The sequence below is a fragment of the Dendropsophus ebraccatus genome, chromosome 7 (genome assembly GCF_027789765.1).
Source record: "Dendropsophus ebraccatus isolate aDenEbr1 chromosome 7, aDenEbr1.pat, whole genome shotgun sequence".
Classification (NCBI taxonomy): domain Eukaryota; kingdom Metazoa; phylum Chordata; class Amphibia; order Anura; family Hylidae; genus Dendropsophus; species Dendropsophus ebraccatus.
This window is the reverse complement of record NC_091460.1, coordinates 89,670,034-89,686,539: the sequence shown is the minus strand read 5'-3', so window position 1 is coordinate 89,686,539 and position 16,506 is coordinate 89,670,034. Positions and strand designations below refer to the sequence as shown.

Here is a 16,506-nt window from a genome sequence, read left to right as displayed (position 1 = left end):
ACAGCCGTTGTTTTAAAATAACAGCAAATATTTGCCATTAAATGGCGGCCATCCACTCAATTTCAACATTGTGTGAACAGAGCCTTTCTGTGTTTTTAATCCACTGCTGGTTTTGGTTGCAATATGAGGACCACAATACTAACTGAAATATATGTAGTGTGAACCCAGTCATAGGGATCCAATGTGCCAATGTGATGAGCTGGAGATTGCTAGATGAGGATGCAGACTGCTAGGATAAGAAGCAGAAAGGCTGCTAGAGAACAACTTACCGTCCCCCGACCAGTATGTGAGCCGACGTAATGTGGAGATGAAAGAAAGCACTAAAACACATCAAGGTATTGAAATCTTTATTTACGCATATATTGACTTTTTATAGCACATTAATGATTTTCTAATGTTCAGGATAATTGTTTTAAGTATCTAATCAGTAGGCATCTGACTGCTAGAAATCCCATTGATCTAGAGAACAAGGGTCCTCTCCCCATATGAATGGTGCAGTGGTGCATGAGCACCTATGAAGATAAGTGATAATTTAAAGGGGAACTCTGGCATTAATTTTTTTTTCTTTCAAATCAACTGGTGTCAGAAAGCTATATAGATTTGTAATTTACTTTTATTTAAAGGAGTAGTGCGGTGCTCACTAAAATGTTAAAAACACTCAAATGTGCTGATATGTCCTTGTCCTACCATGCCTCTGCCGCACTACCGGGAGCCAAGTCCCACCGATACCACTGTCCAACCTGTACTTGTGTCTCTTTTCAAAAGTCCCTCACTTCCTGCCCGGCGCATGCAGCAGATTTCCCATGGTGCAGTGCGCATCCCACGTCATCTTCCCAGCCCCTCTACCAGCCCATCTCATCTGTATTCCGCCTACCTCATCTCCTATTCCGCCCCTCTCATACTGGACACTCTCCCCTGCAATACCCACCCCTTAAGCCAGCAAGCCTGTCATGCTCCCTAGACACACGGATTCTGCGCACTCCCCCTTTCAGTGTGTAAGCTAACCTGAGTAATCCACAATGACAGGGTGAATGTGCAGAAGCCACTTTCTGAGGGAAAAAGAAATAATGGTCCCGAATAGAGACAGTCTGCATCAGCATATGTCCTCCCGAAGGCTTACAATAGGCTGTGAGGCAGTCACATGCCTAAAGGTGGGCTGATTAGGGGGCGGACGTCCCGGCCAGCCCCTTAAACGTCATATTATGACGCGTTGTCCCAAAATTGACGCAGGGCCTATGTGCCGACACGCTGGACAAAAATGTACAACTATTGCACTTTCGGTCGGGGCATGACGTGGAAGAATGACAAGACAGGTAAAAGCACCACATGACAAATTATATAACTTTGTCATGTGGTGCACAAAAAAAGCTTTGCGCTGCACTACCCCTTTAAAAATCTTCAGTCTTCCAGTACTTATCAGCTGCTGTATATCCTGCAGGAAGTGGTGTATTCTTTCCAGTCTTACAGTTCCCTCTGTCCATGTCAGAAACTGTCCAGAGCAGGAGCAAATCCCCATAGAAAACTGCTCCAGCTCTAGACGGTTTCTGACATGGACAGAGGTGGCAGCAGAGAGCGCTGTGTCAGACTAGAAAGAATAGACCACTTCATGCAGGACATACAACAGCTGATAAGTGCGGAAAGACTGGAGATTTTTAAATAACAAATCTGTGTAACCTTTTAGCTTAAAAAAAATATAAAGCTAAAAAAGATTAATTGCTGAGATAGACCAACCCTTTACTATAATGCCATGATGATGTATGGAAGCTTTATTTAGGGGGAATCTGCTATCAGTGGGGGCTATTCATATCACATTTCAACTATATGCCATGGGTAGTTTTACCTTTAAAAGGGTATACAGAGACAATGCAACATAGCTATAGGGTTAAACAGAGCAAACATAGTCTACATATGTCATCATACATTTTTTGCAGGGCTGCACAGTCGCGTCTTTCAAATAAAAAGTAAACCAGCATGAGGCCACGACACCCAACACTGGCTGTTATTTGGGTGCAAAATAACATCCGTCTAACAATCCTATGGCTAACCACAGTTTATTGGAATATCTTTTTGATGGTATCCTGGCATATACCCCCAACATATAGCTGATATATCAATGTAAAAAAATCACCTGAAGGGGATCAGTACATACAACCTCACGGCAGCAAATGACAGAGAACAATGTTGGGCTCCATGATTTTTGAGTAAAACGTAAAGTAAATCCAGATGGGACTCCTAGAAAAGAAGTGAGAGCCTTGTATACCCGGCATCTAATGATTGACAGCTTCCCAGTGTATGGATGGGAGTGGATAAGGAATTCTGTCACTGCCTTTCCTAGGAGTCCTGTCCAGATTTTCTTTTTATATAGAAATCCTGATTCTTATCACAGAAAGGCAGGGCCTGATGGGACTGAAACTCAGCTCTGGCTCATCAATTGCTGAGGGAATCTGGGACAGGTTGTCCTGGATTTGACGGATGGCCTTGGAGCACTGGACAGTCCAACACTGGCCCTCCAAGAGCCAATCCTGTATTCCTCCTGGCCCAGCTACTCCTTCCCCCTACAAGTAGGGGGAGATCCCGGCCCAGGAGGCAGACAGGACCGGCCACAGAGGGAACCAGCCCATCTGGCATTTGTCTGATGCCACATGGCCAATCAAGCCTACATACATTTTGGAGATCCCCATCTCCTTCTCTATAACATCCTGCTGTTGTTAATGTCCACACACACTTCCAGTCTCCATGTTTCCTTGAAGTCTTTTGCAGTTTACATTTACATCAAAAACTTAAGTTAAGAAGAATGCAAACCATTTTTGGTGCAGGCTGCCAATATGACAAATTAAACAAAAATCAAATTAAATAAATAGTAAAAACAAAACAAAAAAAATTACACCCAATTTTATCTTCTTTGTTGTATAATTCCAGAACCTGTAATAAATGAGCAGCACACAACAGTTAATGCATGCAATAATAAAGAACTATTTCACATAGCAGATTTCTTCACGTTAAATAATACATAGATCCCACAGAATCTGTCACACAATAAACGAACAGCAGACAGTCCCTGGAGATTTATAATGGGTCCACTTAAACTTTCACCATAACGGTACCTTATACCCACACATACAGTACACTGCTCTGCAGCATGTACAATACACCTTCCTAGCTCTGCTACATCATACTCACCTAGCTCTGCTATGTAAATATACCTACAGACACACGCAGTGCTACTACATCAATATACAGACACAGACCTCTGCTAAATCACCATACACAAACAGCCATGCTACATACAGACAAACACACAGTTCTAGTACATACAAAAAGTATGGTAACCGTCTCAGGATTAATATGATGACATATCGCACAGGCACAATGCTGGCAGAAGTTAGGGATTCACTGCAGTGGATACATGGGTGGTATGGAAGCGCAGACAGATATGAGAAAGGTGTCATGTGTCTCTATCGTTTGAAACATGAATTGGAGCTAACAGGTTTCACTTTAAATCAATTATTTATGGGGTTTTCATGGCTCATTGACTTCAGTGGGAACTGCAGTAACCAGACTCATTGAACAGAACCCTGCTCACTGTAGCTGATTGTGGGATCCACTCTTATGATACCAGAAGACATACCTGAGATCCCAACATCATCATAGATTTCTTTTTCACTGCAAATATAAAAATAGAATTGTTATAAGAAGATAATGTGGATATGATATACTGTATCTGTGCTTTTTTATCTCTTATGTGTCAGTCATCAAACTATTTCTATCCATTCCTCTTCCATCAGGTGATAACATACGCTCATAGTTGAAAGAATAATATAATATATTGGTGCAGCTCACAATTATCGCTGTATAGGTCGAGGTTAAACTAAAAAATGCCCTTACCTAGAAAGGAGCGAGTGAGGAAATCGGAAGTACATAAAGTTTTTTTAGTCCTCTAAACCACAACAGTCCTATCTTACCAGTTGAAATGGTTACCTGTACAGGTCGTAAACATATACTAATCTGGCCAAGATTTGGACAGTAATAAATTAATTTAATATAATCATAAATAGCGCATGATATAAATATTCATCAACAGAAGATAAAAACATATATACGCATTCCTATAGTTATCAAAAATGAGGATTAATACATGGAACATTAAATAAATGCACATAAAGGTTCAATACACAGATAAATAAATAAATAGGAAAAAAAAAAAAAAAAAAAAAAAAAAAAAAAAAAAAAAAAAAGGTCTCTTTAAAATGAGCGGTACCGCTGGGTGCTTCGCAACCGGCCGGCACCCAGCGGTACCGCTCATTTTAAAGAGACCTTTTTTTTTTTTTTTTTTTTTTTTTTTTTTCCTATTTATTTATTTATCTGTGTATTGAACCTTTATGTGCATTTATTTATTGTTCCATGTATTAATCCTCATTTTTGATAACTATAGGAATGCGTATATATGTTTTTATCTTCTGTTGATGAATATTTATATCATGCGCTATTTATGATTATATTAAATTAATTTATTACTGTCCAAATCTTGGCCAGATTAGTATATGTTTACGACCTGTACAGGTAACCATTTCAACTGGTAAGATAGGACTGTTGTGGTTTAGAGGACTAAAAAAACTTTATGTACTTCCGATACGCTCATAGTTGCCAACATTTGACATTTTTTTTCCAGGGACACTTTGGCTTCTTGTGGGTGTGGGGCCTACTGTGGGTGCGTTTTGCAGGGGTGTGGCTGGTCAGCAGTGTTTTTTTTTCCCCAGAATTCTCACTATATTGTCCTCATTGTATGGACCTTACAGTTAAGACAATAGAGAGGGAGCAAATTACACATCCACTGGCGGAACTACCGCCGTAGCAGCCGTAGCGGCTGCTACGGGGCCCTGCCGCATCAGGGGAGCTTACATAGCCTGGAGCTATGTAAGCTCCGGGGCCCCCGGAGCTTACATAGCCTGCAGCACCCGGCGGCTGAGCAGGCCTCCCGGGTGCTGCAGCTGTTTGGGGTCCGGGAGTGTCCCAGGGGTTCCGGGCGCAGTGTGGCTCAGCGTCTTCCGGGGAAAGTACTTCCGGCACTAACAAGCGCTCCTGTGCCGGAAGTACAGGCCGGGGGGCGGACGCTGAGCTCCCTGGTACCTGTGCTACCCCCCTTGCCACCACCATATTGCCAGCCGGGAGCACAGGTACTAGTGAGCTCAGCGTCCGCCCCTGGCCTGTACTTCCGGCACAGGAGCGCTTGTTAGACTGATGCGGGCGCGCTCCGTGCGCCAGAAGTACTTTCCCCGGCAGACGCTGAGCCCGTCACCTGTGCTGCTCCGAATCCGCAGGACCCCCCCCCCGGGAGAAGAGGAGGCCAATACAGATGTGCAGTGTGTAGAGAGATGAGGATGGTGACAGAGTGAGGAGTCTAATATGTTTGTCTGGCAGATTCTGTGGTTTCGTGGCTCGGAGACATTCTAATGGCCCAGGAAGGATGCAGAAGATGATGAAAAGGAAACAACTCTTATCAGAATAGACGTCACCTGTAAGTCACCTGATATAACTGTACTGTAATTTATATGGTGTACAGAACCTGTGTAGAGCTGAGTGTGTTGATGGCGTAGTGGTCGATCGAGGGGGGGAGGGGGGGGGGCCCAATCAAAAGTTTGCTATGCGGCCCAGCCATTTCTAGTTACGCCCCTGTACACATCCCAGTATCAGACCCCCAGTATTGGGGTGTTTCATTTTTCCAAAGATGTAAATATCATATGACTTGGCAATGGAATATGCCCTGAGTCTCAGTGGTGAAAAAGTTATATATGCCAAATTTCAAGAAGATTGGATAATATTTAGAGGTTGCACAATTTGATAAGTTTTGTAAGGGCAAAATACATGATTTTTCAAGGTTAATTATTTTTATTGGGAAAACTAAAAATCACAAACTTAAAATAATATTAAAGCTAGACAGTTAGATTAATAAGTGTTATATTAATCAGCTTTGAATAAAGCAATCCCTTATTTTGTTTGTCTGCTGACAACTTTTCTGTGATGCTGGACTACCCTCAACAAGAATTGTTTTTGTTGTTTGTTCCTAACCGGTTTATTGAACTTTTTATCAGAACAATTCCTCTTTCTGCAGTATCATTGACCACCTAAACCGTGATCACATGGTTTTTTTAGAGAATCACTGCAGTATTCCATCACATTGTGGATTCCAAACAATTAAAAGAACGTCATTGTTTTATTAGTAACAAAATGGCTCAGGTCTTCTCCTTCAAAAATAGGTTGTTACCCTCTTTGCAGGTTTGATTTCTAAATTAATAATGATAATTTCCTTTACAGACTCTCAAAAAAGCTAATCCTATGTTTGTTTGTTTCTGTCAGATACCAAAGGTGTCTCTTAGCAGCTGTGTGAGCACTTTTTTTTAAGTCTGCATCTGGGTAAGTGCTCAGAAGCTAAAGCATATCCAGATCATTCTATGGGGCCCATCAACTTACAATTGCCTTGTGCCAAAAGCGAACATATATGGGGCTGACAAAATGTATATAGATGAATATATGTGTATATATATATATATATATATATATATATATATATATATATATATATATATATATATATATATACACATATGCAGTATATATATATATATATATATATATATTATATTTTTTTTTTTCAAAGTGTGCAACCTCTAAATATTATCCAATCCTCTGGCATATAAGCAAAGTCTGTAAAAATATAACATTTCAATTTTTTTGCCTTACAAAATGAAACACCCAGCACACCCCAATATTAACCCCCCCTTCTTATATTACACACCCCATTATCAGGCCCCAGAAAATTACACACCCCAGGCCACCAGCATATTACACATCCCGGTATAAGGTCTCAGCATATTACACATCCCAGTATCAGACCTCCAGCATATTTCACACTCCAGTATCAGGCCCCCAGCATACTGCACACCTCAGTATCAGGCCCCCAGCATACTACACACCCCAGTATATTACACACCCCAGTATCAGTCCTCCAGCATATTACAGACCCTAGTTTTAGACCTCCAGCTAATTAAACACCCCAGTATCAGCAACGGCACATGTCTGTTACCCCCTAACTGCTCTGGGTAGCACTGCTTAGCGATCATCTCCCTTTCTCTCAGCTTCTGGCAGCTTCTCTTGTTCTGAGCTGCCCTGTTGGAAAATTAGTCTCCCTCTAGTGGCAGGAATGCGCCTGGGTCTTCTAGCAGGTTATTCTGAGGGTATATATAGGGGAGAATTATTAAAGGGTGTAAATATACACCTGGTGTAAAATGCCCACAGCAACCAATCACAGCTCAGCTTTCAGCTCTGGTAAAATATAAGAGGAGCTGTGATTGGTTGCTCTAGGCAATTTACACCAGGTGTATAATTACACCCTTTCATAAATCTCCCCCATAGTCTCCACCTCCTCACCTCAGTTGTTGTTTGACAGTCAACATCCACATCTGTGCTCCCTGGCTATCCACCACTTCCTAACAATCTTCTAGCAATTTGGATCTCAATCCATTCCTCGTTCCAGCTCAGCTCCAATCTGAACTACGTCCCAATGTTGCATGCCAGCACTCCACTGTGATTCACGGGATCAAACTTCTCTTGCTTGGGCCATCCACTACACTCTAGCATATACCCCAGATTCAGCCACCCAGCACATTTTAGACCCCAATATCAGGCCCCAGAATATTATATACTTCAGCATCAGGTCTCCAGCATATTACACACCACAGTAGCAGACCTCTAGCATATTATATACCCCAGATACAGCCCCCCAGCATATAATAGACCCCAATATCAGGCCCACAGCATATTACAGACCAATCAGGCCCCAGATTATTATTAACCCCACTTTCAGTACCATCCTCACTTCTATACAAACTCCCCATCTGTGTTGCTCCATACTGTAGCGAAGTCTTATGTATTTTGTGCTCCTGTGCAATATTTGGGCTTAATTTGGGCCCTCAAATAGTATTTAGCCCCCCTCTATACCTTCACATAGTAATAACCCCCCCCCATTTGTACTCTCATATAGTGGATAAGCCCCCTCTGTGCCACCATATAGAAGACAGCACCTTTCTGTGCTCTAGGCCTCCTCTGTGTCTTTTATATAGTAGTTAGGTCCCTCTGTCAACCTGTAGGTAGTTAGGTAGCCTTCTTGGTATATAGTCACCACCCTGTAGGTTTTCCCCCACTAGGTAGTTTTCCCCATGCTGGCATCCCTTTAGGGTAATCCCCCTCACCCCGGTAGTTAGCCCCTCCTCCCCAGTAGGCATCCCCTGAAGGTAATCCCCCTGGCACTTGGTTCTTCTAATATGTAATTTCGTTGGGACTCAACATCCCTCTGCTGTAAACCCCACTCCCTATAATGTTGGGACCCCCTGCCATCAAGTTAGGCAACTCCTGACTATGTAAGCATCCCCTAATGTGTAATTTACAAAACAAACCCACACTAACCTGCCTGCAGCTCTCCTCTAGCAACTAATCTCCCTGCTCTACAAGAGGGAGGTCGCTTATGGTTAAACCACCCCTGGCTGTTTACACTGCATACTTATTGCAGACACAAAGTGCCTCAGCAATCTGCACCTGTCTCTGCTCTGCTGTGCACCCTGTACCTGTCTATACCCACTCTGCTGCATGCACTGCTCCTGCCTATACCCGGCCTGCTACACACCCTGCATCTGTCTCTACCCGCTATGCACCTGCCTCTACCTGCTCTGCTGCACGCTCTGCAACTGCCTCTACCCACTCTGCTGCACACTCTGCACCTGCCTCTACCCACTCTGCTGCACACTCTGCACCTGCCTCTACCCGCTCTGCTGCAAAGTCTGCTCCTGTCTCTACCCGATCTGCTGCACACCCTGCACCTGTCTTTACCTGCTCTGCTGCACGCTCTGCACCTGCCTCTACCCGCTATATACTGTATCTATACATACACCAGCCAGACCACTGCTTTTAGAGCAGAGTGGTGGTTGGTAACCTAGACAACGAGCTACCAACAGAGAGGGAAAAAGCAGTATATCAGGAAAAGGAGACAAATTTGGTAAATGATTGTTTGTGCAAAAATATATAACATGACGAGCCCTACAGGTATATACTGTATTATATATGATGGGAATCCCCATTTATCCTGATACCCTACAGGTATACAATGTATTATGAGAATCCCTCTTTATCCTGATCCAAACAGGTATATACTATATTATATATGAAGGGAATCCCCCTTTATTCTGATCCTTACAGGTATATACTATATTATACATGATGGGAATCCCCCTTTATTTTGATCCCTACAGGTATATACTATATTTTATATGATGGGAATCAGCCTTTATCCTGATCCGCTGCAATCAACATATATGTGATCTAGGCTTGTCCTTAGCAACGGGAACAGGATGAGGGTAACTTGCTAGTTGCGGGGTAACAGGTACTAGATTGGATTCAGAGGTAAAAGTGTCTCCAATGTGGCTGTCTCTCATATAAATTGAGACCTTAGTGTCAAGTTGCTAGAACTTGCTGAGCTCTAGACTCTGTTTGTGGCTTAGCGCTAAGAATGGAGGAGACAGAGCAGAGGTAAGCTTGCTTTCCTTCTACTCCTGGGAGACTCCTTCCTCAGAGCTCCTTCACACTGGCATTGGGGGTGGGGGGAAAGGGGCGGGAAATCATACTTTCTGCTCTGGTATTCAATCTGTCTTGACTATTGGCGCTCAGCAGCTGCAGTGATGTCCTGCCTCAGCGGCTGATTGGCATTTACATTGGCATGTACATATACTTATAATAATGACATACACATATAATAAGACATATCCTCCCCATTTGGTTTAAAGTATACCTGTCACCACCGAACCTTCTGGATCAGCAGAGAGATTCTCTGCTTATCCAGAAGGTCGGCTCTCCATGGATTCAGAGACGCAGTCAGATGATAATGCATTATTCTGTATCCATTGAGACCCACTGTTAGCTGAAACACTGAAACATTTCTGCCTGATGGGTGGGCAGGGAGTGAGACAACAAAAACATGGCTTCCTCCTGGTCAGGCATGAGAGGCTTGTGCTGATGTGGGGCAGAGGGGTGGGGCTTATTTTAGTATACCAGTCCCCCTTTATCTTTATGGAATCTGTACTTACAGCTGTAAAACATATCTCCTCTTAACATAACCATCTGAAAAAGGAAAAAATACATAAGAATTAGTAAGCATACAGGTTATCTTATATGCTAGGTATATAAAGAGAAGACAAGCTCAGATCATGGAGAAGCCCTGAATAATTACTGGCCATTAAGAGGAGAAAGCTGCTAAACTGGTTCATCATTACTGTAAAAGGGTGGGAAAATGTGGTAAAGAAAGAGTGTTTTTCAGAAATAGAACTGTTAAAGGGGAACTTGGGCAAAGATTTTTTTTTTTTTATTTCAAATCAAATAGTAATTTACTTCTACTTAAAAATCTCCAGTCTTCCAGTATTTATCCACTGCTGTATGCCCTGCAGGAAGTGGTGTGCAGTGTCTCTGTAGACCAGGGGTCCTCAACTGGCGGACCGCGGTCCGAACCCGGACCGTGGAGGCCAGCTGTCCGGACCCCCGGTCAGACCTCCCAACCGCCCGGATCCGGCAGCCCCCATGCGTCCCGCTCCCCACCGCACTGCCTCCTGGCCCCCGGCTGATACGCGCTCTCTGGGGACGTCCCGGGAATTCCCTAGCAGAGCGCGCACCAGTGACCTCAGTGTACGACGCTGGCCTGTACTTCCGGTAGAGCAGGCCGGCGGCGTACCTTGAGGTCACTGGTGCGAGCTCTGCTGAGGGAATCCCTGGGACATCCCCAGAGAGCGCGTATCAGCCGGGGGCCGGTCCAACAGGAGATACTACAGGGGAGAGCACACAGAGGGACTATATGGGAGGGGGAGAGCACACAGGGGGCTATATACACTACAGGGGGAGAGCGCACAGGGGGGCTATATGGGAGGGGGAGAGCGCACAGGGGGGCTATATGGGAGGGGGAGAGCGCACAGTGGGGCTATATACTACAGGGGAGAGTGCACAGGGGGGCTATATACTACTGGGGGGGAGTGCACAGGGGGGGCTATATACTACCAGGGCAGTCACCCGCTTTGTACCTAATTTCAAAGGGCTGGTGAGAGAGAAAAAATGTCAGTTTTCCCACTAATAAGCAGCAATTCTGTATGTAAATAGGTGAACAACATTTGTGAAAAGTAACAAAACAGGTTTCCTACTGATGTTCAGCTGGGACCTTCACTTGACTATAGACCCCGGTAAGTGGACCTTCACTAAAAGTTGTTGAGTACCCCTGCTCTAGACTGACACGGTGCTCTTTGCTGCCACCTCTGCACGAACCTGCTGATAGTTTTCCTTTAATGATAATGACGTCTGTACATCTGGGGTCAGGTGCTTTCTGTCTGACATTGAAGATTGCTCTGATACCAGTCATTTAACTGTGTAGCTGGCACAATAAATAGCAATTAGATATATGGGTACTCTAACATGTTGGGGTCCAATTGTTCTACATTGTTGAATGCAGTTCTACAATTGTTCTACAAGATGAACGCAGCCCTAGGGAGTCCTGGAATATGGCCTATGGCTGTCAGGATGTAACATGTATGGCTTATGGCTGTATCCATGTTTTGCAGGACTCCCTAGGGCTGCTTCCAACTGGTAATCAAATGCCACATGATCGGACCCCATCATGCTCCATTTGCACTCATCTCTAATGGCAATCACAAAAAAAGGCCTCGGTCACTCTAGTCAGGAATTCAGCCAACTCTACCCTCCTCCCACTATGTGGAAATTATTACAGTTTAATCTGGCCGCTTCTGTGTGAAAATCAATGTACAAACACCCTCAATAAAGTTCCTGAAGACAGTACTGTAAACTAACATGAGCAGACGCCATGGGGTGTTTCTGCTCAGTGGAGTTCCTGCTTTGTCGGATTACTGGATAGTCGGTTCATGTAAATGTTTACTGTACTGTCTTGACAAAAATACTAAAAAACATTCAACCTGTACCACCTATTGAGGTCCCAGTACTGGCACTATAAATTATTTATTTGGCTCACAGTTAATTTATTTAGCTCCCTCAACCATCCAAGTGTGAATGCACACGAAATGTATCCAGCTTTTCAGCACAAATTGCTGCTGGTAGTAGCTTTAAAAGGTTGTTCTATCACAGTTAGAGGACATCATCCTCCATGATATATAACCCAGGATGAAACATTTCTATAATCTTATGCCACTCAAGAAACCATGAGAGCCATTAAAAACTCACACAATAAGTATCCTTTGTTGAACCATTTTGTGACATCTAACTATCCTCGTGATATTGTAAAAACTCCCATAACATTTATCAGCCAGTCACCATGCGTTTCTGTAAAAATGGGACTTGAATGTTACTATTCCTTGTCACAAGTGCCAGTGACTAAACACCCCACGGCTATGGTAGCAAGAAAGGAAATGTCCTCTTTGAGAAACATAGCCATGGGTATTTGTGCCTGGATATTACTGTTTTTGGGGTATGGGTTTCATGGTGCCTATGTTAATGCATAGAGCTGCTGTGGATAATGTGGCTTGTGTTGCAAATGGTTTAATTGGTCTACACCATGGGCATTAAATAGGGTTCTTTAAAAGTATGCAAATTGACTATGTGTATTTCCTAGTGGATTATTGTGTTTTTGGAAGTATAAAGGGAGAACATTACCTGACCTTTAAAAAAATATATAAATACTTATGGTGGCAAATATTTTTATGGGGACTTCTCTTAAAGAGACACAGGCAAGTGTCCGGGAGCTGATTGCTGACTGATGTTGGCTCAGTGGTTAGCACTAGAGATGAGCGAATCGCACAGAAATTCATTTCACGTTCACAAATATTTGTGTGAATTTGCGAATGTTCGCAAATCAAATACAAAGAATTTTTATTAAAAAAGGCAAACTATAGTAGCTACAATAGTAAGATTATTACAGAGTAGCAATTTTTCAACAGCTGTTGCTGTGACAGAGTCCAAATTGGAAAATGTAAATTTTTTAAAAATGTCAATAATTCAATTTCTGCCATGGACAGTAGTGGACGGTGGTGGATAAGCGGTGTAATATCAATTTTCTCCCAGGACAGCAGTGGACATTGGCAAATGAGCACCTAGCAAGTTATTAAGATGGACCCTGTGTTCACTGATACTTCCTATGATGCACATCCAGCACCCAGTGACTTGGTATAATGAACAACAGTCACCCAGTTACTTGGTATGATGGACAATGGCTTCACTGCTCCCATAGAAAACAACCCACAATACACCCTCCTCTCTGCTCCTATCTCTCTGTATTTCTCTCCCTGCTTTAACTGCCTGCTGCAACCTACTGTCCACTATACACAGCCGACCAGCCGCCTCCAAGAAGCAAACCACCTTATATATAGAGGGTGAGGGGGGTTGCTGATATCACAGTGGGGTTTGCAGCTGATTGGACTGGCGCAAGGGATTATGGATAATCCCTTGCTCCTGCCAAAAGACGGTTCTGTAGACTAACAGGTGCGGCCGCCATGTCTGGCGAATTTGCGAAGTGAATCGTTACCAAGAGGATTTAATGCCCATTTCGAGGCGAATCGGAATTCATCAGATTCGCTCATCTCTAGTTTGCACCCTAGCCTTGCAGCACTGGGGTCCTGGGTTTAAATCCCACCAAGGGCAACATCTGTCAAGAGTTTGTATGTTCGACCTATTTTTGTGTGGGTCAATTTAGATTTTGAGCCCTAACTCCTGCTCCACCACCATTTCGTCCCTCTCCGGGCTCAGGTTAACATGTAGACTGTAGCACCGCTCCCCTCAGCGATGGTGTTTCTCAATGCAGTTTCCATGACGTGAAGCAGGCAGTTGATGTCATTCACACCGTAGTAGTTATAGACAATGCAAATGAGCCAGGGACAGGGCCGCCATCAGGAATTTCGGGGCCCCATACAACCAAAGTGTCTGGGCCCCCCACATTAATAAAAAAAAAAAATAGTGTGTTCGCCCCACGCCTTGCTGGGAGGTATAATTTGGTTCCGATCAATTCTAGAGAACTGGCTCATATACCCCATTTTCCCCAGTGGCTTAAAATGTAACCTCTGTTATACAGTTATAAAATTGTAGAAACTAAATGTGAACAAGGTGCAATTTAAATGTCACCATACAGACACTTACTTGTATAGCTGTCTCTTGTGCTCTGTATGCAGTGCATTATATTCACCCTTGCAACGTACAACTTATAGCGTGTCTACAAGCCCAGCGGGGCTCATTATGATGGAGACTAAAACTTATACAAGAGTGGGGTAGGGGTTCCCCTGTATTCAGAATGCTGTTGAGTACTAGGCAATGCCCCGTTTGGGGTTATTGAATTTCGAGGGTCTGGGGGGCTGTTTGATTTGTATATGTTCACCAATATCCCCCCCCCCCCCCCCGGTATGCTCACTAACATAGAATATGTTGATAAGACTAATATAATGAGGCTGTTCCATGTTAGTGAGCATATACAAATCACAACCCCCCCCCAGGCAGACTAGTTTAGCTCACCCAAGCCAGTGATAGCGAATACATGGCGGTGAGAACGCTTTCTAGGAGATCCTGTTTGTGCAGCAGAGGTGTCCCTGCTCTGCATAGACCCTCAAAATTCAATAACCCCAAACGGGGCATTGCCTAGCACTCAACAGCATTCTGAATACAGGGGAACCCCTACCCCACTCTTGTATAAGTTTTAGTCTCCATCATAATGAGCCCCGCTGGGCTTGTAGACACGCTATAAATTGTACGTTGCAAGGGTGAATATAATGCACTGCATACAGAGCACAAGAGACAGCTATACAAGTAAGTGTCTATTTGAATTGCACCTTGTTCACATTTAGGTTCTACAATTTTATAACTGTTTAACAGAGGTTACATTTTAAGCCACGGGGGAAAATGGGATATATGAGCCAGTTCTCTAGAATTGATCTCACACACAGACACCAGCACACATGTATACAGACACCAGCACACATGTATACACACATACAGACACCAGCACACATGTATACAGACACCAGCACACCAGGGCACGATGAAGTTTGAACTTCTGCAACCTGGAGAAATCACCTGATATCACCTGCAGTCCTATGTAACACCACATAACACAGTGGTATCTCTGAGTACAGATAATGTAGTAGATTTCACCTGCAGTCCTATGTAACAGCACAGATAACACAGTGATATCTCTGAGATTAGATCATGTAGCAGATGTCACCTGCAGTCCTATGTAACAGCACAGATAACACAGTGATATCTCTGAGTACAGATAATGTAGATGTCACCTGCAGTCCTATGTAACACCACAGATAACACAGTGATATCTCTGAGTACAGATAATGTAGTAGATGTCACCTCGGGGCACCCCTACTAAATGATGTTCTACAAAATAAGAAAAGTGTCATACAGTGACTCACAGGTGACGTCTTCTTTGATCTGAGGCGTCACTTTCCCTTTTCCTCTCCATCCGGCCCAGACCTCCATTATGATTCCTTCCAGATATGTTTCATCTTTTCAGAACCTGCGAGACAAACAATTTAGGCTCCGCACATTTCTAGCAGCTTCCTTTCCTTTTCCCCCCCTGTAGGCTCCCATAGTAACTGCGCTGTGTGGGATGCCCCCTGTATGTAGGATCCCCTGCTGTGCCCCCTGTATGTAGGATTCCCTGCTGTGCCCCCATGAGCTAATAATGCCCCCAGAGGTGCCCCCATGAACTAATAATGCCCCCAGAGGTGCCCCCATGAACTAATAATGCCCCCAGAGGTGGCCCCCATGAACTAATAATGCCCCCAGAGGTACCCCCATAACTAATAATGCCCCCAGAGATGCCCCCATATATTAATAATGCCCCCAGAGGTGCCCCCATGAACTAATAATGCCCCCAGACGTGCCCCCATATACTAATAATGCCCCCAGAGGTGCCCCCATGAGCTAATAATGCCCCCAGAGGTGCCCCCATATACTAATAATGCCCCCGGAGGTGCCCCCATGAACTAATAATGCCCCCAGAGGTGCCCCCATATACTAATAATGCCCCCAGAGGTGCCCCCATACACTAATAATGCCCCCAGAGGTGCCCCCATATACTAATAATGCCCCCAGAGGTGCCCCCATACACTAATAATGCCCCCAGAGGTGCCCCCATGAGCTAATAAGGCCCCCAGAGGTGCCCCCATGAACTAATAATGCCCCCAGAGGTGCCCCTAAAAAAACAAACATCCTACTCACCTAATCTGCGCTGTGCAGGCAGCAGCTCTTCCTCCTCTTCAGGCTCCATCTTGCGAGCCGCAGGGACGGGACTTCCGGCAGGCGTGATGACGTCACATCATCACGCCTGCCGGAGAGGTCACGGCCCGGCCTCCCATAGGCTGCTGGTATGAAGTGCCGGCAGCCTATGGGAGGGAATACAGGAGGAGGACGCTGACAGGTCCTGCTCCTGTATTCTGATCGCTTTAATGTTCCGCTCAC

The 16,506-nt window shown here is 44.2% G+C and overlaps 1 protein-coding gene across 2 annotated transcripts in view; it reads right to left on the bottom strand.

Annotated features, from left to right (window-relative positions):
* Positions 1 to 359: 359 nt before the first annotated feature.
* The window catches only part of LOC138797558 (FYN-binding protein 1-like), a 213,341-nt gene continuing 197,194 nt past the window's right edge, over positions 360 to 16,506 (bottom strand). For both annotated transcript variants that reach the window (XM_069977877.1, XM_069977875.1), the window contains exons 14-16: positions 10,131 to 10,164; positions 3,629 to 3,663; positions 360 to 2,922 (exon numbers count right to left, since the gene is read on the bottom strand). In XM_069977877.1, the coding sequence (XP_069833978.1) occupies positions 2,894 to 2,922; positions 3,629 to 3,663; positions 10,131 to 10,164 (98 nt within the window). In that variant the 3' untranslated portion in view covers positions 360 to 2,893. The remainder of the gene's footprint in view (positions 2,923 to 3,628; positions 3,664 to 10,130; positions 10,165 to 16,506) is intronic.